This window comes from Anolis sagrei, chromosome 1 (genome assembly GCF_037176765.1).
Source record: "Anolis sagrei isolate rAnoSag1 chromosome 1, rAnoSag1.mat, whole genome shotgun sequence".
NCBI lineage: Eukaryota > Metazoa > Chordata > Lepidosauria > Squamata > Dactyloidae > Anolis > Anolis sagrei.
Window position 1 is genome coordinate 229,603,660 of NC_090021.1, and position 20,792 is coordinate 229,624,451.

General features: G+C 41.9%; 1 protein-coding gene across 1 annotated transcript in view; it reads left to right on the forward strand.

Annotated features, from left to right (window-relative positions):
• Positions 1 to 20,792, forward strand: part of CFAP65 (cilia and flagella associated protein 65) — a 36,920-nt gene that overhangs the window by 7,224 nt on the left and 8,904 nt on the right. The window contains exons 8-22 of the mRNA XM_060773269.2: positions 4,333 to 4,533; positions 4,912 to 5,274; positions 5,629 to 5,766; positions 7,347 to 7,592; positions 8,441 to 8,665; positions 9,089 to 9,247; positions 9,566 to 9,731; positions 9,824 to 9,952; positions 12,205 to 12,421; positions 12,576 to 12,704; positions 13,778 to 13,954; positions 14,446 to 14,512; positions 17,301 to 17,411; positions 19,543 to 19,734; positions 20,021 to 20,179. Of these exons, the coding sequence (XP_060629252.2) occupies positions 4,333 to 4,533; positions 4,912 to 5,274; positions 5,629 to 5,766; positions 7,347 to 7,592; positions 8,441 to 8,665; positions 9,089 to 9,247; positions 9,566 to 9,731; positions 9,824 to 9,952; positions 12,205 to 12,421; positions 12,576 to 12,704; positions 13,778 to 13,954; positions 14,446 to 14,512; positions 17,301 to 17,411; positions 19,543 to 19,734; positions 20,021 to 20,179 (2,679 nt within the window). The remainder of the gene's footprint in view (positions 1 to 4,332; positions 4,534 to 4,911; positions 5,275 to 5,628; positions 5,767 to 7,346; positions 7,593 to 8,440; positions 8,666 to 9,088; positions 9,248 to 9,565; positions 9,732 to 9,823; positions 9,953 to 12,204; positions 12,422 to 12,575; positions 12,705 to 13,777; positions 13,955 to 14,445; positions 14,513 to 17,300; positions 17,412 to 19,542; positions 19,735 to 20,020; positions 20,180 to 20,792) is intronic.

The following is a 20,792-nucleotide window of genomic DNA, read 5'->3' on the forward strand; positions in this document are numbered from 1 at the left end:
TTAGCTTCATAACTGCAGGTAGTGCTGAGTCTCCACATATTTATTGGTTTCATTTGCTCCCTTGTAGTATCTCAGGTATGGGAAACCATAAGTCCCGGGGCCAAATCTGGCCCTCATGTCCCTTCCTCCTTCTGTGTGATGCCACTATTTAGTGGTTTTGTAGCTTTTGTATATTTTCCCCTAACCCCTCCATTTTAAAAAGCTGGTATTCCTCTTCTGAGAGTTAGGTACAAGCCATAAGAGTTTTAAATTACAAAATGCCTGCAACATGCTAGAATTTTCAGTCCCAAGTCTTTATCTTTGGAACCTGGATTAGAGTCCTGAGAATGCTGGCAATGAATGAGAAAGCTCAGGCAAAAGGGGGTCCTACCTTTTTAACAGCTGTTGTTCCTTTTATTAGCCAAGTGTTTGATTTTAAATACTTTATCCTGTGGTCAGCTGTAAGAAAGGGAGATCTCATTTCCAGGCAAAATTCATAAAACATCTAAACATCCCTAAGACAATTTCTTGTATATCTATTTGGGAGAGGGAGAACAAAGCCAATAGCACAAGAAGGATTCTTGGAAAATGTTTGTATAATTTCTCTAGAAAACTACCCAGAGTAGAAGGAAAATGTCCAGAATACACAGAACTGGTAAACCTGCTGTTATCACTGTAGTATGTGAGGATCAGCCCAAGTGAGGCTGTTTGCCTATCCTCTTATATAGGATTGTTAGACTCTGGGTTGTTGTAGGTTTTTCCGGGCTATATGGCCATGTTCTGGACGCAATTTTTCTCCTGACGTTTCGCCTGCATCTATGGCAAGCATCCTCAGAGGTAATGAGGTCTGTTGGAACTAGGAAAAATTGGTTTATATATCTGTGGAATGACCAGGGTGAGACAAAGGACTTTTGTTTGCTGGGGCTAGCTGTGAATGTTTCAGCTGATCACCTTGATTTGCATTCAATGGCTTGGTAGCGCCTGGGGGGAATCTTTTGTTGAGGGTGATTTCATGTGCCTGTTTGTTTCCCCTCTGTTGTTTTTCTGCTGTAATTTTTGAGTTTTTTTTAATACTGGTAGCCAGATTTTGTTCATTTTCATGGTTTCTTCCTTTCTGTTGAAATTGTCCACATGCTTGTGGATTTCAATGGCTTCTCTGTGTAGTCTGACATGGTGGTTGTGCGAGTGGTCCAGCACTTCTGTGTTCTCAAATAATATGCTGTGTCCAGGTTGGTTCATCAGGTGCTTTGCTATGACTGATTTCTCTCGTTGAAGTAGTCTGCAGTGCCTTTCATGTTCCTTGATGCGTGTCTGGGCGCTGCGTTTGGTGGTCCCTATGTAGACTTGTCCACAGCTGCATGGTACACGGTAGACTCCTGCAGAGGTGAGAGGATCCATGGTCCCGGTAGCAGACACCATGGCACTCATCAACCAGAGGTTCCCAGAAGACATCACAGCTCTGTTTCACCATTGCCTCACCACCAGCTACTTTCAGTGGGACAATGAGTTCTATGAACAGAAAGATGGAGTAGCTATGGGGAGCCCTCTCAGCCTGGTCATAGCTAATTTCTACATGGAACACTTTGAAAAACAAGCCCTGGAAACAGCAACCAAAAAGCCCACCATATGGTTCAGATATGTGGATGACACCTTCACTATTTGGAGCCATGGAGAAGAAGAACTCAACAGGTTCCTGGACCATCTGAACAGCATCCACCCAAACATCCAATTCACCATGGAAAAAGAAAATGAAGGAAGACTGCCTTTTCTAGATGTCCTAGTCATCCGCAAACCAGATCAACAATTGGGTCACACCGTTTACAGAAAACCCACACACACGGATAGATATCTACATAAAGACTCCAACCATCACCCAAGTCAAAAAAGAAGCACAATTAAAGCCTTGGCAGACCGTGCAAAAAGAATTTGCGAACCTCACCTTCTCCAAGATGAACTGAACCACCTAAACTGGGCTCTCCAGGCCAATGGATACTCCACCTCAGACATCAGAAGAGCTGCAAAACCGAGAACAAACCACGAGCGTAAAGATGAAGATCCACCCAGAGGAAAAGTGTTCTTGCCATACATCAAGGGAACCACTGACCGCATAGGGAAACTGATGAGGAAACACAACATACAAACCACTTACAGACCCACCAAGAAAATCCAACAAATGCTACATTCAGCAAAGGATAAGAGGGATCCTCTCACCTCTGCAGGAGTCTACCGTGTACCATGCAGCTGTGGACAAGTCTACATAGGGACCACCAAACGCAGCGCCCAGACACGCATCAAGGAACATGAAAGGCACTGCAGACTACTTCAACGAGAGAAATCAGTCATAGCAGAGCACCTGATGAACCAACCTGGACACAGCATATTATTTGAGAACACAGAAGTGCTGGACCACTCGCACAACCACCATGTCAGACTACACAGAGAAGCCATTGAAATCCACAAGCATGTGGACAATTTCAACAGAAAGGAAGAAACCATGAAAATGAACAAAATCTGGCTACCAGTATTAAAAAACTCAAAAATTACAGCAGAAAAACAACAGAGGGGAAACAAACAGGCACATGAAATCACCTTCAACAAAAGATTCCCCCCAGGCGCTACCAAGCCACTGAATGCAAATCAAGGTGATCAGCTGAAACATTCACAGCTAGCCCCAGCAAACAAAAGTCCTTTGTCTCACCCTGGTCATTCCACAGATATATAAACCAATTTTCCTACTTCCAACAGACCTCACTACCTCTGAGGATGCTTGTCATAGATGCAGGCGAAACGTCAGGAGAAAAATTGCGTCCAGAACATGGCCATATAGCCCGGAAAAACCTACAACAACCCATGGATTCCGGCCATGAAAGCCTTCGACAATACATTGTTAGACTCCTTTTCATCGAGGGCCATATCAACCTTATGGTTGCCTTGAAATGGCCATTGAATCTATGGATGGCATATCCGTCAATACAGAGGGACAACAATAACCTCTTAATCATCCGGGCGTCTCCTAGGCAACGTCCTTGCAGACGGCAAATTCATAGAATCATAGAATCATAGAATCAAAGAGTTGGAAGAGACCTCATGGGCCATCCAGTCCAACCCCCTGCCAAGAAGCAGGAATATCGCATTCAAATCACCCCTGACAGATGGCCATCCAGCCTCTGCTTAAAAGCTTCCAAAGAAGGAGCCTCCACCACACTCCGGGGAAGAGAGTTCCACTGCTGAACGGCTCTCACAGTCAGGAGGTTCTTCCTAATGTTCAGATGGAATCTCCTCTCTTGTAGTTTGAAGCCATTGTTCCGCGTCCTAGTCTCCAAGGAAGCAGAAAACAAGCTTGCTCCCTCCTCCCTGTGGCTTCCTCTCACATATTTATACATGGCTATCATATCTCCTCTCAGCCTTCTCTTCTTCAGGCTAAACATGCCCAGCTCCCCAAGCCGCTCCTCATAGGGCTTGTTCTCCAGACCCTTGATCATTTTAGTCGCCCTCCTCTGGACACATTCCAGCTTGTCAATATCTCTCTTGAATTGTGGTGCCCAGAATTGGACACAATATTCCAGATGTGGTCTAACCAAAGCAGAATAGAGGGGTAGCATTACTTCCTTAGATCTAGACACTATGCTCCTATTGATGCAGGCCAAAATCCCATTGGCTTTTTTTGCCGCCACATCACATTGTTGGCTCATGTTTAACTTGTTGTCCACGAGGACTCCAAGATCTTTTTCACACGTACTGCTCTCGAGCCAGGCATCACCCATTCTGTATCTTTGCATTTCATTTTTTCTGCCAAAGTGGAGTATCTTGCATTTGTCACTGTTGAACTTCATTTTGTTAGTTTTGGCCCATCTCTCTAATCTGTCAAGATTGTTTTGAATTCTGCTCCTGTCCTCTGGACTATTGGCTATCCCTCCCAATTTGGTGTCGTCTGCAAACTTGATGATCATGCCTTCTAGCCCTCTCTCACACCAGAAGCGACTTGCAGGTTCTCAAGTCGCTCCTGACACAACAACAACAACAAAAAAGCTCTGGTCATGATGTTTAATGAGAAGGAATACAGGAGTTGTTGTCCAGCATCTGGAGAGCCACACAAAATGACCTAGTGGGGCAGATTCAACCTGTGAGCCTTGAGTTTGACACATGTGCTCTAACACAATGGAAAGGTGGTGGTGAAGGTACAGTAGGAGTGGCTAGCTGTACCTTCAGCACCAGCAGCATTTTCTCCTGACATGGATGCCTCACTCCCTCTGGCCCCTAAAAGACTCCCAATTAATGATTTGCAGCGCTGTCGAGAGTGAAAAGACTACACTGAAGATGACCCTTCTCTCCTTATGCTTGCATTTTTTTCAGGATCCGTTATTCCTAGATTTAATTGGGACCTGTCATACAGAGACAATGCACCCACTTATTCTGACACTGAAGCACCTTACCAAATTCAGGACGCACATGGCCAGGGGACTGACCTTTTTCTCGCCAGACATCCTTGGCACTATGCTGAAGGAAGGCAAGCTTTTGGTGGATGAAAACGGAACTCTCACACTCCCACCAGAGGTAAATAATACATGTCTGTGACAAGGACCAAACATACTCCATCCTGCAATTGTGTGATACTTATGTATAATCACTGCTGTCAGGATATGGTGTAAGAAGTATCATGAATAGAAGATGCCCATACAAATTCAAAGCTACTGAATTTTATGTTATTTTCAGCCTCCCTTTCTGGGTCCCCATCCTAATGATCTTTATTTAGAACTGGAATGTTTCTGAAATCTTGATTTCCCTATGAATAATGGCATTCTGACATTTGTTTCCCATACCTAGTGATACTGAAAGAAACACCATGTGCTTTTGGTTCAGAACAGTTCCCATCTAGTTATTTGTTTTCTCTTGAGACTAAGATACTCCCCCCCCCCCCTTTTGTCTTTATAGATTCTGGAAGACAAACCCCCAGAGGAATACCCTAACATTGAGCCCATGGTTGAATATTTCCATGATGGTGTCAGCAGTGACTTTGCTATGTTTCCTCCCCATGTCAGCCTTAGTGTTAAGGAGTTTGATTTCGGCTGTTGTGCAAAACTGGAAGAGATCGAGCCACTTCCTCTGAGTGTGACTAACCACACAAAGGGAAAGGTCACTGTGATATGGACAAAGAAGCCAAGCAGTCCTTTCCAGGCGATCCCAGAGAGTTGTGACATCCCACCTTTGAAGACGATGGCGTTTCGCATCACCTTCCAGCCTACCCAGCTCAATTCCCTGTATACAGCTGAACTAGAAGGCTTTGCCTTTTACAAGGTGAGTACTAATCAATGCCAACCATGTTAATGGCTTGGGCGTTCCAGTCAGTAAACTTGCATTGGTAATAATTTTTCCTGGTTATGGAGATGATCACAAAATATTTGCTCATCATCCTTTGGTCTACTTGATTTGATGGGCATGGAAGCCAAATTCTTCCTTTCGCAGTAAGAAGTGGCACTTACTTAAAAACAGACAATAATGGTCAAATGCAAGATTTCTGTTTAAGGCCAGCTTGATCCCTTGCTATCTGGTAGCCCTGTGATTTGGTGTGGAAACAGTGCATGGATAGAAATGTACTTTTGGTATGCTTCCAGTCAGAATGGTCCAATTTCTTGCTTTTTTCACTGGCAGGTTCTGCGCAACTATAACAACATTGAGGAGTCAGTCACGATGTGCCCTTCATGGAGCTTGACCATCCGCTTGTGTGGACACACTTTTCAACCTGGTGTGCAGCACTTAATCCCACGGTACACCATGGACTACCATGAGGTAAGATGGATAGATTCATCCCCCGAAGAAGGTTCTCGGTTCTCTACAGCAAGCTGACTGGAGATTAGAAGGGGTTATCTTTAAACTTCCACTTGGTTCTGTTTGCCAAAAACATATTCTCTTCACTTAGTTTGCTCACAGTTTATGATGGAGGTAAATATCTCTCCCCACACCCCATTTTATATACAGAGAACCAATTTCAAGAATTCATGCTTTGCCAGTTACACCCAGTGTCATGACTGGGCACAGTTAAAAATCTTGTGTGTGCAGAATGGAAGGTCAACACTTTACCCACAGGGCCATACAGTGTTTTTTCCCCTTCTGCACACTTACAAATCTGCCCAGAGCCTTGCATTGTGTATAATAAATAATAAAAGGATTAACATTTGTTTCTTGCTTTCTTTCCTCTTCTGCTGCTTGAGGGACAATCTTTTTCCTCCTTGGCAGTTGCCAATCAGAATTTCTGAATAAGTGTTTCTTGAGTGTTGTCTTAACCAGCTTAGTGACAGCAGAGGTCAGCAGAGGCCCATCTCCAGTAGGTTTGACATTTCTATGGAACTGAATATTAATTTAGTGCTGTAAAAAACCTCTTTTTCTGGTATTTTGGGAGTGCCACTTTATAATCATTTACATTATACGAATGAGGGATTAGAAGCCAATTCCTCCATTGTAATGACGGGGAAATCCCTCTCCTCTTTGTTCAATTATACTTGTCTTTCATTCTACTATGAAGTGCAAAGACTTGCATCTGTAGCAACCTGACTATATTTTCCTTTCATCTCAGATAAATCTTGTTTTTACAATATGTAGCCAAAGGGACTTTCCAGTGCCCTGATGGATACAGGGCTTTTGTTTCACTCCTGAAGACTCATCCTCTAGCAATAATTTAAACAACTTTTCAAAAGCCATTAACCATTACCCCCTCCTTTATAAAAAGATAAAGTTTTGGCCCATAGTATGGAAAGAAAGAGGCTACAAGGGTAACTTTCCGTTAAATTGTTGAGAAGATTAATTTATTCCATCACAGAATAGCCTATACACATTTCTCTTTGGTAGTGCATCTATGTATAACCTCACTTAGCCACCAAATTCCTCTCTCTGCCCACTTTTAATTTCTGTGTGAGTCTAGCCTAGAAAAGACTTCAGTGTTACAAGCCATCAATGACAGTATCCACTACTTGGGACTTACACTTAGTGGGCCTCTCCCATGGAAAGTGGACTAGGTGTTAGGCATTTTATTTGCTCTTTATTGTTATCCTCAGAAAATTCTATTGTCCCCACAAAGTATATCTTTAAGGAACAGAAACTAAGAAAAAAGGAAAATGCAACTAGACTGTTTCTCCAACCAAAACTTGTTTGTTTATTTATTTAATTTATTTATGACATTTATATCCTGCCTTTCTCAACCCTGGAGGGGACTCAGGGTGGCTTTACACGTAGGCAACTATTTGATGCCTTACGACAATGTACAATAAAAAAAAACATTTAAAAATAGAATTCTAAAATATATTTAAACATTTAAAACAATACATTCACTATTAACCACGCTATTTGCCATTGTAATTGTTATTGTCTCCCAGGTCTTCCCTCCAGTATGCCGGAACACTACTACATACCGCAGCATACTGCTCTATAATGTGGGCTGTACATCCGTCCATTTTCACATGGACCGGGAGAAGTGCCCTGCCATCTTGGTCAAGCCCAGCTGCGGATCTGTTGCACCTGGAGCCCATCAGATCTTTCTTCTCTCAACCTGCCCAGTGGACACTGTTACACAGCACCACATCTTGTCTTTGTGTCCCAATTACTGCTCTGCATTCATCAAGGTAGGGACAAGGAGATAGATTCTCTGTTCTCTTATTTCATCATGTAAGCATACTTCCCCATCATGTCTACACCAATTTAGGATTTTTCAATAATGTTTTTTTTTATTCAGGGAGATATGGTGGGTTATAAATAAAGTATTATTATTATTAACCTGCCATATCTCCCCGAAGTATTACTATTTTTAGGAGCCTCCGGTGGCACAGCAGGTTAAACTGCTAAGCTGCTGAACTTGCTGACTGAAAGGTTGGCGGTTTGAATCCAGGGAGCAGGGTGAGCTCCTGCTATTAGCCCTAGCTTCTGCTAACCTAGCAGTTTGAAAACATGCAAATGTGAGTAGATCAATAGGTACCATTTCTGCGGGAAGGTAACAGCGCTGGCCACATGACCTTAGAGACATCTATGGACAATGCCGGCTCTTTGACTTAGAAATGGAGATGAGCACCACCTCCAGAGTTGGACACAACTAGACTTAATGTCAGGGGAAAACCTTTAACTTTTACCGATGATGAAGATAATGATGATGTTTAATGTTCTAGACAGGAATAGGGAAGTGAAATGTAGCAGGATGCCAGAGTCTTCCATCGCAAGGCCTCTGTGGGGGCAGATGATGTGATAGGGATACTTTCAATTTGCTTTGCAGTTGAAAGTTATGTTTCTTAAATGACATTTCTGGAACTACACAAATTAATCATTTATTTTGGAAACATTTCCCTTGTGCCTCCTTCTCATGTTATCCCAGTTCTTTCCAGGCATGTCCATGCCAGCTTAGGAGCCAGCTCAACTTTCCTGTGAAAGCACTGTAACTGTCAGCTTTGGCTGAAGAATCCTGCTGATGTTTCTTCCTCAGGAGATCCACCTTAAGAGTAGGGCTGAGCCCCTAGTCCTCCTCTTAGAAAGTGATGGCAACCTGTACTTCAAACCCACCTGTGTGGGCACCTTTTCCTCACGTACCTTCACCATCAAAAACTGCACCCGCTTGCCCATGCTCTTCAGGTGGAAAATTCAGCAGTTGGACAAAAGGTTCCTGTCTGTCCAGCCTGCTGAGGGGACAATATTACCCAATGAAGCTTTGGTGAGTAAGACAATTACAAGGAAAGGTAGTAGCGTTTTCTTTAAAACAAGGTTAATAAAAAATAATTCCAGTTTCAACTGTTTTTACTGTCCCAGCAATTGAGGCCTGTCTTGCCCCCTTTCTCGGCCTTCCTAACCTTCAAAATCTGTTGCCTGAAGTGGTTGCTTTATTCTGTGTAATATAATGGGTGGCTCTCCTCCTTCCATTGACAAGAGTCTTTCTAAATACATGCTGTCAAATGGTTGATAATGTAGTTCTGGATGTGAGAATGAGGGAAGGCATAGGCAGTGTGAGAAAAAAAAACCAGTTTGTTTGGAGGTGGTCCTCTGTATCTTTCTTTAATAACATATTAATTCAGATTTTGCATCCCTGAAAGGCAGAGTGCTCTGGCTCTTTCTCGGGATCTTCTATGTGTGATTTCAGGCCCAAACTTGGACCTTCACTCCTAGTGAGCAGACCAAATATCTTCTGCGAAGTTGGGTGACAGTGTGGAGAGAACAAGATCCACCAAACGACAAGACCTCAGAGAGCACCCGCTATATCCTGCGGGTGATTGGAGAGGGATCATTTGGCACTTTAACAGTAAGTTATGCCATTCAGGGCACTAGATGGTTTGACCATGTTAGAAGAGGGCAGAATGCAAACTGTAAAACTACAGTGTTTATACACCTGATGACACCTTGGCATTTGTGAGGGCCTGGACTCGAGTGATTATGTGTCTTCCCAATTAGTGTTGCTTCAAAGCCTCTCCCTGATAGCCTGGGTTGAATATTAACCTGACTGAGATTACTTGCTTGTCCTTATCATCTGCAATTTTCTCTGAATACCAGTTTCTTTGGATGGCATACCTACAGTCTGTATTACTTCATGGACCTCATTTCTGTTACATTTTGGCTGCAGGCACAAGAAGAACAGGTGGATGTTGGCAACATCCTGGTTGGCAGCACACAGTCTTGTGAAGTGAGATTATTTAATAATGGGGCCTGCTCCTTACAGTATGTTCTCAACGTAGAGCAGATGATCATGGGACCATGTGACCCAGAAGAAGTTGCCAGTGACCCCTTAGGTATTTAAAGGAAGTGCAGATTTTTTGTGCTTCATAGCACAATGAAGACTTCCTTCCATGCTTACACTGATCTCTTTTGCCTCTCTCCTAAGCAATCACTCTTGACCACTACAAAGGAATAGTTGCTGCTCGGGGTAAGATCTTTTTGCGAGCAACTCTTAAACCAGCCCGCCAACTGCACTACGCCTGGACAATCAGTTATGTCATTTCTACTCCCAACGGTAAGAGGGCAGCCTTCACAAACAAACTTATTATATAGAGTAGGGAAGGGGGAGATACTACACTGGGCAAAATAGTACACAGTCAGTGGAATTTAAGGGTGTTTTTGGGAGTGTGAATTAAAAAGGGATTTTTTTTACTGCTTACCACCCTCTATTCTAGCCATCTCAACTGAATGCCTGGTACTAGCGTCCATACTTTCCTTTCCCTCACAAGTGAACAAAATGCTAAGCGATCTTGTATCACCTTTGAGACAAACAGAGAAAAGGAAGTTTGTAGCATAAGCTTTTTAAGGCTGGTCTGCTTCCTCATTTCTCTAGGGTCATGAAGTTTTTTAAAGCCTCATTTTATCTTTGGCAGTAATGAAACCTTTGTGGCAGTGTCTGGTTCACTGATAATATTGTGATAAACTATCTACAAACAGTAGACTGGTTTGAGAAGAAAGTAGCCTTGTGCTATTCACTCATAATGGAAAGTGGCTGGTGCAGGGGAATTGGCAGGCAGAATGAGCTGGTGTTATGGAGATCACAGGCAAAGTGATCAAGGTTGTGGGTTCAAGCCCTTTGTCTAATAAGTAATGCAGTGCAAAGAATAATTAAGGAACATGTGCAGTGATGATTTGGAATGGCTATGGTATACAATTTCTGGATCATTGGATTTTAATGTTTATACTAGGATGATTTTATTCTTTGTCTGAATGTTTAAATTTTATGTATGTCTTTTGTTTAATGGTTTTAATTGATTTTAAGTTCATAGTTATATGTAGTAATTAGTTATGATTTCTCTGTGTACAGTGTTCCCTTGCTACTCAGTGGTTCGCTTTTAGTGGACTCACTGTTTCGCGGGTTTTTGAAAATATTAATAAAAATATATAATATAAAACATTTATGTCCAGTGGAGGCCAGGGACTCTGGAAGTGTGGTGGCCTGAGGCGCCGTGAGGAAGGCCTGCCTCCCTGGCCTGCTGCCGCCTGCATGGCTGCAGAGGCTTTGCAGGGGTCTGCAGAGGCCAGGGAGGCAGGCAGGCGCCCTTGGGATGGGCCAGGAGGCGGGTAAGGAAGTGTGAGTAAGAAAATAATATATAAAATAATGTATAAATATTAAAATTAATATGGCGTCCCTACTTTGTGGATTTTCACTTATTGTGGGGGGTCCTGGAACGGAACCCCCGCAATAAGTGAGGGAACACTGTACTGTATGTTGGCATTGAATTTTTGCCCTGGGTATGTATGTTCTCACCCCTTTAGTCCCCCCAGGGGTGAGAAAGGCAGTATATTAATACAGTAAATAAATAAAGTGAATGGTTTCCTTCAGTGGTATAAATGCTTCTATCAGTTTGCCATCTTGTATGGCTTGTCCTATGTCTTTGTCTAACAAATCTCAAGCATCTCCATTTAAAGGCTGCTCTTTTCAAGCATGTGTTGTCCCGGAGAACTCTCTCAGAAACATCTTCCTTAGGAATGTGCATACTGTTATTTAAGTGCTAGAAAAATGCATTGTTCCTCCATCTGAAATACTGCTTTGAGGAAATAATAATAATAATAATAATAATAATAATAATAACAACTTTATTTATATCCCGCCCCTTCTCTCTGGAGGGACTTGGATAGCTTACAGCAAAACAAACAAATACAATAAATAATCTAACACAGACAATAATCACATATCAATTAATAAAACGTATAACAGTACTGTAAACATAAATAAATAAATAAATAAATAATTTAAAAGACTACGAGGCTCTCTAAAATCAGTATGCAATGCCATTTACAACCAGCCATTCCTATGATCAGAGTATCCAGGCTATAAATTATAATTTTAATAGCCATTAAAAATTCTGTCCAATAGGGTGGTTGATACTTTTAGCCATTATTAAAAGCCTGCTTAAACAGCCCAGGTTTCAATTATTTTCTGAATGTTACAAGGGTGGGTGCTTGTCTGATTTCCCTGGGGAGGGCATTCCAAAGTCAGGAGTCCACTGCCGAGAAGGCCCTCTCCCTCGTCTCTACCAACCTCGCTTGTGAGGGAGGTGGGATCGAGAGCAGGGCCTCCCTGGCCCTGTACAGGTTCATAATGAGAGATGCGGTCATGTAAATAGACAGGATCCAAACCGTGGACTGCAAGCAACTGGGGAAAGATTTTTATTACACTACCCAATTACTGTCTGGAGGTGTCTTAATTTTTATCAATGAAGTCATAACTACTAAGTCTGTTGCCTTCATTTATTCATTTGCGTGTTGTTATCTTCACCCAAGCTACAATACCTGTTGGGGAAAAGCGATCCGTTTGCTGTGTAACAGCATCAGGCATATATCCGTCTATCTGTATCACTGATGCTTGTGGCACAGGCAGTGCCCGTGGTATCAGCAAGCTGCACCTCTGGAGACTTTTCTCTTTGGATACTCTGAACCAGTACCTGGAACGAGAGCCAACACCCCAGGAGCTCACTTTTAGAGTCCCTACAAGGCACAGGTATAAATCTTTGGTCTTCTAAAATGACACGTTCCTTCCCTGTCCTTCTCTGGCGAACAATGCATTGGGAAAAGTAGTTTCTAGTATTTAAAGCCTCACCAGGGAACATTTCCTCAATCAGTTTATTAACCTTTCATTTCCTTCCAACGTGCAGTGTTGAGCGGATCCCCCCAGTCTACACTCCTGTCATGCTGGATTTCAATTTTGGTGCAGCTCCTGTTGGATGTGCCCCTTCTGTGGTTGTGCTGATGCTTCAAAACAACGGGACAATACCTGTGAACTGGTGAGTTAGCGCCTCATTGTTTCTCACCAGGGAATTGCTCTAATAGTCCTGTAGTTTCATGTTTTTCTTCTGCGAGCAGGTAGTGAGAATCTTAACACTATCAAGGGTGTTATTTCAGGAACTGGGGTAGCCTTGGAGCACATACAAGTTAGAGCACATACAAGTATCCTCATAGTGGAAACATGATGTCTGGAAAATTTGCAGTGAAAGTGAAATTCTATTTCCCATACATTTGGATAAAAGGTATGCAGATAAACTAAATCTGTTTGTATTACTAGTAGGATTCTTATATTTCTTGTGATTCCTTCGCCTACTCTGCTCATAACAAAAATTGTATATTGTAATCAGGAGTTGTAAGGAATGCAGACTGTGCTTGTTATCTCATTTTATGGAAAGCACATTTGTGGCCTATACATCTGCAAAGATCTTGCAAGTATACCCAATGTCTACTGAATTTTCAGAAGCCAAAAATAAGGCTAAACTACCCTGCTCTGGGGTGATGCTCCACTAACTAAAAAGCTCCTTGCTTCTCTCCTCAACTAGCAGAACCACAACCATTTGGAGAAAGCAGTAAACACTGCAGAATTTTGCAAAACAAGACAAATCATACAAAGTTTTCATAATTTATATAGGCTGCCAAAACTGTGTTTTTTTAAGGCACCAAGTACAGACGGTCCCTAGGTTATAAACATCTGGCTTATGTACAAGTCATAGTTACAAATGGGAGTGGGACATCAGGAAATGAGAGGAAATCTACCCCTTGGAAGGGAAATTAACTCCTGTAAGCGTTAGCATGGGAAAAAGGTGTCTCCACTGAAGCTTTGTCACCAATCCCCCAAAATTGTACCTGTTCCAATTTACATACAAATTCAGCTTAAGAACAAACTTACAGAACCTAGCTTGTCTGTAACTGCCTGTATATGAAGCACTGCTCATGATTGCCAAGCATGCAGCTCTACTGGTCATCAGCTCTTTATTCACTTTGCTTTCTAATTGTAAAGTATTGTAACTAATTAATTCTAATTCTTTGTTTAATTGTAATTCCTTTTTGTCTTCCACTGCCTGTCTTCTAGGGCCTTTCTGTTTCCTTCTGACCAGAAGATTGATGTGGAATACTGGGCAGAAAGTGCAGAGTTTGACCCCAGTGAGTTGCACCAGATGCGGATCCAGGATAACCAGCTTTTTACTGTCTCTCCCAAGGCAAGAAAGCTTCTTCCCGGTGAAGAGCAAACCATATATTTATCCCACAGGTAGCTACAAACACTCCTTTCTTCCTTATCTGTATGAAAAGTGATCTTTAATTGACATGTCAGGCTGTTTCTGTTCTAACTAGGACCCATCAGCACAGCATCCACTATGTACAGTATCTTCTGTGTTGGGGCACTGTTATAGGCCTTCTGTAAGTATGAAACTCAGGCAGAGCAAGGACTCTTTGCCCCAACTCTGACATATTCTGGGTTCCAGAATATGTCACAATATTGCTCTCTTCTAAATTCATTTTGAATGTCCTGTATTTGGAACATGGCATTGATGTAAATTCTAAATGGGTTTTGCATTGTTCTTTCCCATCCAGACTTGGCAGTCCTTGTGCCCGGGAGGCTCTTTATGCAACACTGCAGCTCTTTAGCAGGGAAATCAGTTGTCCCTAATCTATTGTTTGAGATAGGATTCTCCAGCTCAAAGTTTGGAATGATTTCATCTGTGTTTGTTTCTGATATGCACATTTATTTTCCCTTGCCAGACATGATTTCATTGGCACTGACCGGCTTCCAGTCTTGCTGAAGGTTTCTCATGGTCGAGAAATTCTGGTATGATTTTGGGTAGAGATGTTCAGGCATTGTTACCATTGAGAGCCAGGCATATGAGTAATCTAGAACATGTAATCCAGCCCCTTCTCATTTTATACTTTCCATTTTATGGAAAGTATTCCCTAAAGCAGTGTTTCTCAAGCTTTAGGGAATACTGAAGTTCCACACATACATTAAATCCACTTTGTAACGGGTTTAAGAAACCTGCTCCAAAGGGGGTTTAAATTCACACATGCCTGGGGGGAAACATGGGCTCTGCCCATTGGATATCCACATGGTATCCCAAATATTTTTGGGATGACATGTGCCCATCCAACCCCCACCTCCCCCAAAAATAAAAAGGAGTCAGGAGGGATTTGGGGTTCCCCTTCTTTTTGGCGTTATTGGTATGTTCCTTCAGATAGGAGGCGAAGCCAAATGGCTCCTGGTGACTATCCTTTTTATTTTTGAGGTTTTTTTTTGGGGGGGGGGAGGATGGGGGGGGGGCAGAGGCTTTCTTGCATCTCTGGGCTCCAGCAGTCCAAAAGGTATGAGATGGATGCATGGACAGGCCCCCAGAGTCCCAGGACTTCCCGTGGGCCTGTCCACACAGGGCCCATAGCCCATTAGAGCTAGGCCTTTCACAAAGGCATGGGTCTAATGCAGGGCCGTAGCCAGAAAAAAAATTCGTTTTTTAAATCAGAAAATAGCACAAAGCCTGAAACATTCCTGTCAAAATGCCTCAACAATGCACCTAAAAAGAATTTGAAATCATTCCTTGACCAATAAAGTAACTTCATTCTCACCTGTTCAATTACTTTTATATAATTTCATTACCTATGAAAGAAGCACAACAGATGACTTTAACTTTTATGATTTATTACATCCAAGCTCTGAAATTTAGGTTGCCCTCCCTGCTCTTTTCCTGACCATACATTGTTTTTCCTAGTAGCCTGACACTAAGTATTTACCACCAGGTTACTGAAAAATTGGCGAATCTTAGGTTCTTCTCTCCAAAGGCAGTATTTGAAAAATACCAGACACTTACCTGCAGGTTATTTACATTGTGGAGGTACTCTGCATGGGTTATGTGGGATTTACAGATAAATATGACTAGAATTGGAATCCAAGAAAGAAGTGGAGTTGGAAAGAAGGAATTAAGGAGGACTAGATGATAGCCCTGCAGAAATAAGATGTGCAGATGGTTCAGAGTTGTTTTATGTTTAACAAGCTGCTATATGTACAGTAAATTAACACAATTAATGCATGTAAACCTATATAGGGTGCCTACCTTTTGTCTTGTATAACTGCAATTCAGTTCTACACAAACATTATCTACTCGGGGAGCCATGTCAGTATGCCTTGTGCCACTTTGAAAGGCAACATGCTTTATTTTGTATTCACCTTTTTGGACTGCAGCTGACTTTGCCACAAAGTTAGCCATGGAGAGATTTATGTTCATGATTACTGATCTCATCTTAAAATTGCTTTGTGTTTTAAAACCATATTATCAAGGATGCTAAATGTTGTTTTTACTATAACACATTTTGAACACAGTTGTAAAGCATGAAATGGTGGTGGTGATTGTGAGAAATACTTAATGCATACTTCACAACTGAAGTAAACTATGTGAGGTGGGAAACTGTAGGCCCATAAGAGCTTCTTCCAAGTGAGGCTTTTACTTTGCAGTTATATCGCCTCAATCATGAATTTCACAGGACATACAGATAGTATCTTCAATTTGTAATCTTTCATGATTTCCATAGTTTCTTCCATTAAAAAATACTAGAAATATGCTAAGGAGAAAAATACAGAATAGCTGCACAGCGTCTTTGGATTTAGAAGCACAGTAAGGTGTGGACCTAAATCTTAGAGTGTAAGCACTGAAGAGAGACTCCATGAAGATTCAGTGGCATCTTGAAAGCAAGAGATCATGACAGCAAAAGAGCAGCAAATTGCTGAGAGATATCTCTGAACTCTTTCATGGACATAGCTTGTTCATAGTACTACTTACTCTAGATGGCTGTTTACACCTTTAGGATTGGCATCATTTGGTTGATCTCAACTATACATCTCAGTGGCTTTTCCTAGCCCAGCCCAGCCCAGCCCAGCCCAGCCCAGCCCAGCCCAGCCCAGCCCAGCCCAGCCCAGCCCAGCCCAGCCCAGCCCAGCCCTCTCTTAGCTTGCCAGTTATTCAAATTCCCCTTATGCTTCGGTAGGCACCTCTCTCATGCCCCACTGAACCTTTGCTGGTTCTCAATGCCCTCCCAAGATTTCCTGTGAAACTACTGTGTTCCCAGCATCCTTTTATTTTTATTCTTTCCCTCCCTGTAGGGACCATTGTCAGCTAAAAATCCAGTTTATTGAACAGGCTGTAAAAACACTGGCTTAGCTGTTCTTTTATGCAAAGCCTTTGGATGGACTCTTTTGGCTCAGCTCATTTGGCACAGGTCTTGATGGCTGCCCAGTTTGGGAGGGGATATGTTCAAGGTTCCTGACTGGTAGAAGGCATGCATCCTCGTTAGCCAGGTGGCAGGAAGCCCTTAAGGGAATTTCCCAGAATTTTTTTCTGCAAGGGTTTTACTGAAGAGAATCCTTGAAGATGACCAACAGTGTTTACTGAAGGTGTAATTATTCTATTACTTTTTTTTCCAAATGAAGCTCACAGCTCTTCCTTTCACGCTGATACACTTCTCTCTGATTTACCTATGGGGTTGATGTAAACACTTGTATGTTGGTTAACTGGGTGGTTCTGATATGCTACAGCCTGTCCTTTCCCTTCCCATCTTTTCTTATTTTGCACCTGCAGCTGAATTTCATTGGTGTGACACTGAAGCCAGAGTGCCGCTATATTCACTTCACTTCAACCAAACATATATTCACACCCATTGCTATTGGCACCTATGATCCTCCCAAACAGGTGAGACATTAAAAACCAAAAGCTAACCGTGTTGGAATGAGAAAGAGGAACCAAATGACCAGAAGCTATTGAAATCTAGGGTGACTTCCTGCTGGAGAAGCATCATGCTGTGATGGAGACAGGGAGCAGGTTATGTGAGAATGGTAACAATCAGGCAAACAGGCTTTCTAGCACAATTGCTTAACAAAGCTAATTCAGGCATGGAGGAATTTGCAGGGAAGGGTAGGTTCTTAGATTGGGTGGATGTAACAATTTATCACTTGATGGAGAAATTCTGATACTGGTTTTAAATGTTTGTGATTGCTTTTTATAGGATTTATGTTCATGTTTTTATAATGTTTATTTTTGTATGGTTTTGTGTCATTCAGCAATTGAATATTTTACCTATGTTGGAAACTGCCCTGAGTCCCCTCGGGAAGATAGAGTGGTATACAAATAATGTTTATTATTTATGTTTATTTATCACTTACTAATTGACCCTTAAGTTAGCACACCTTAAGATGTTTTTTCCCCCAGATATCAGAAATAATGTGTGTGTTTGGGTGTGTATGCATGTGCACACTGCTGGAGTAGCATTTGCATTGTATAAGTGGCAGGGCCTAGAATGGTTAAAAGGTGTACTTTTCTTCTGTTGGTTCTTTTTAAAATAATTACCCCTGCAACCCTGCATTTGACTTGATATGCAAAATTTCAGATTTGGCTTGAGGCATTGCCCTGCAGGATTAGGCAGTACCCATCTGCCCATGCTAGGGAAATAATAATAATAATGCCCAGAAAATCAGGAGGCAAGGGCTTCTGCAAGTGAAACAAACTGTAGAAGAAGAGAAACATGCATTGGCAGATTATGTGAAAGGCAGTCAAGAACTAACATTGAAGAAAGTCAATAGTAGAAAACTGCCTCAAGTGCAAAAGACAAAGAGTGAATACTGTAAAAATACAATGCAGATCAGAAGAGAAAACTGGCAAAAGAAGGCTCTCCATGGACAGTTCCTGGGAAAAAATGAGAGCAAAATAGACAAAGAAAAAACAGGGATGTGGCTCACAAATGGAACTTTGAAAAAGGAGACAGAGGGCCTGATTCTGGCAGCCCAAGAACAAGCCATTAGAACAAATGCCATCAAAGCCAGAATTGAAAAGTCAACAACAAATCCCAAGTGTAGGCTCTGCAAGGAAGCAGATGAAACAATAGATCACATCCTCAGCTGCTGCAAGAAGATCACGCAGATAGACTACAAGCAGAGGCATATCACTGTTGCTCAGATGATTAATTGGAACTTGTGCCACAAATACCATCTGCCTGCAACAAAGAACTGGTGGAATCACAAGCCTGAAAAAGTTACAGAGAATGAACACGTCAAACTACTCTGGGACTTCCTAGTTCACACTGACAGAGTTTTGGAGCACAATACTCCTGACCTCACAATCGTGTTAAAAAACACAGTATGGATCGTTGCTGTGATATGAGGATTTTAAGATTGAACTGCAAAGACTCTGGCACAAGCCAGTAAAGATGCTCCCAATAGTGATCAGCACACTGGGTGGCCTGCACTTAAACACAAGACTTTGGCCTGCACTTAAACATATCGGCACTGACAAAATTACCATCTGTCAGCTGCAAAAGGCTATCTTACTGGGATCTGCATGCACTATTCACCAATACATCACACAGTCCTAGACACTTGGGAAGTGTCCAATGTGTGATCCAATACAACAGCCAGCAGAGTGATCTTGTTTGCTGTGGACTCTTCTTGTTGTGTTTCAAACAACAACAACAACATATTTTTAGATCACCCTTTCTCCCTGGAAGGACTCAGGGCGGTTTACATGTAAAAAGGCAAATATTCAATGCCTCAAAGTAGGTACAGACACATCAAATCATACAAAATAATGAAATGCTTGGAACTCTCTCAGTCTTCCTGCTTTGACAAACAGCATTTGAATTATAATGGGGAGTAACACTAAGATTATCTAAATAACCCTTCCAGCAGAATGTAGTTGTAAAGCTTTTAGAAGGGACTGCTTGGAGTATGATCAAAAAGGAGCCATGCCAAGCAGAGATGTTTGTGGGATGTGTGAGTTGCCCAGTTCTTACCCAGTACAGTAAATTATTCTGGCTTAACTCTTCTTCCAGATCTATGAACTGTACAATGGAGGTTCCACAATTGCTGTGTATGAAATCCAGGTGGATGCTCTGACGAAAGTACAAGAACAGAATTACCAGCATGCAGTGTTTACCTGTCTAAATCCAAGAGGAGAGATTGGGCCAGGCTTAACAGCCCATACTGAATGGATATTTTCTCCATTGGAAGCAAAAATGTACTCGGTAAGGCTGTTGTCTTCAGGAACAAGCACTTCCATGTGGAATAAGAAGAGGGCATAAAAAACTGCTTGTGTGCTGACCTGAGATGCCCTTGCTCTTTGACACTTGAAAAAAATTAAAAGAGCCAGAGAGATCTATTACCAAGACAGCGACTAGATGAAGGGTTTAATCATTTATGATATCTAATTATAGCTGTTGCGTTCCAAAAAAGAGCAGTTCTTGGTAAATGCCAAAATGTAACCCACAAAGCAACATTCTTCCACATTCTTCTCTTTCTTTCTCTGTCTAGGTGGAGGTGCCCATTCACATCGTCGAAGGGGACTCTGCTCTGATTACCTTCCAAGGAATAGGTTTTGATCCCTCTGTTATGGGAGAGACGGCACAGTTTGACAAAGTGGTGTGTTCTACAACAACACCAGTCTCTGCTAAATTAACAGTGCCTGGTCTGGTAAGTGTTGAAAGTTACTGGTCTGACCAGTATTTTAAGAGAGGGCAACTGTAATGACATACTGTGGTCCTTCAATAGCATCTTAGGGACATCTAAAGGCATTGCAGATAAGGTGTGATGCCTGTTTCAAAAAGCTCCAAATGCCTGCAATATGAGGGTCAGTGCCATAGCTGGAGGTTTCACAATGTGGAAGCATTCAAGTTATTGAAATTTTGGTGCACTTGAAACATGCAAAACCTATTTACTAGACTACAGACAAAGAAACCCCAAAATATTTGGTAGCAGGGAAGATTTGAATATAACCATATGGAGCATTATTTTGAGGCTCACAAATTTATTCTTTTTGTGAGGTTTCAGCTCTTCTTTGACAGCATATTTATCGTGACTCTAAGTGATAATAAGTTGGCAATTCCACCTCTTCTTATCAAAATTGCCAATGTTTTTACACATTTTAGTGAGCATAGAATTTCAAATTGAGCTGTCCGTGTGAAGCTTCGGATAATTCAGCTAAACCTTTCACTTCTCTTACATCAGTTCTCTTTTTACTCCATCTTTCTATGTTACTGTCTCTCAGTGGGAAAGAGTTGATAACATGAGATAGCATCTGTATTTA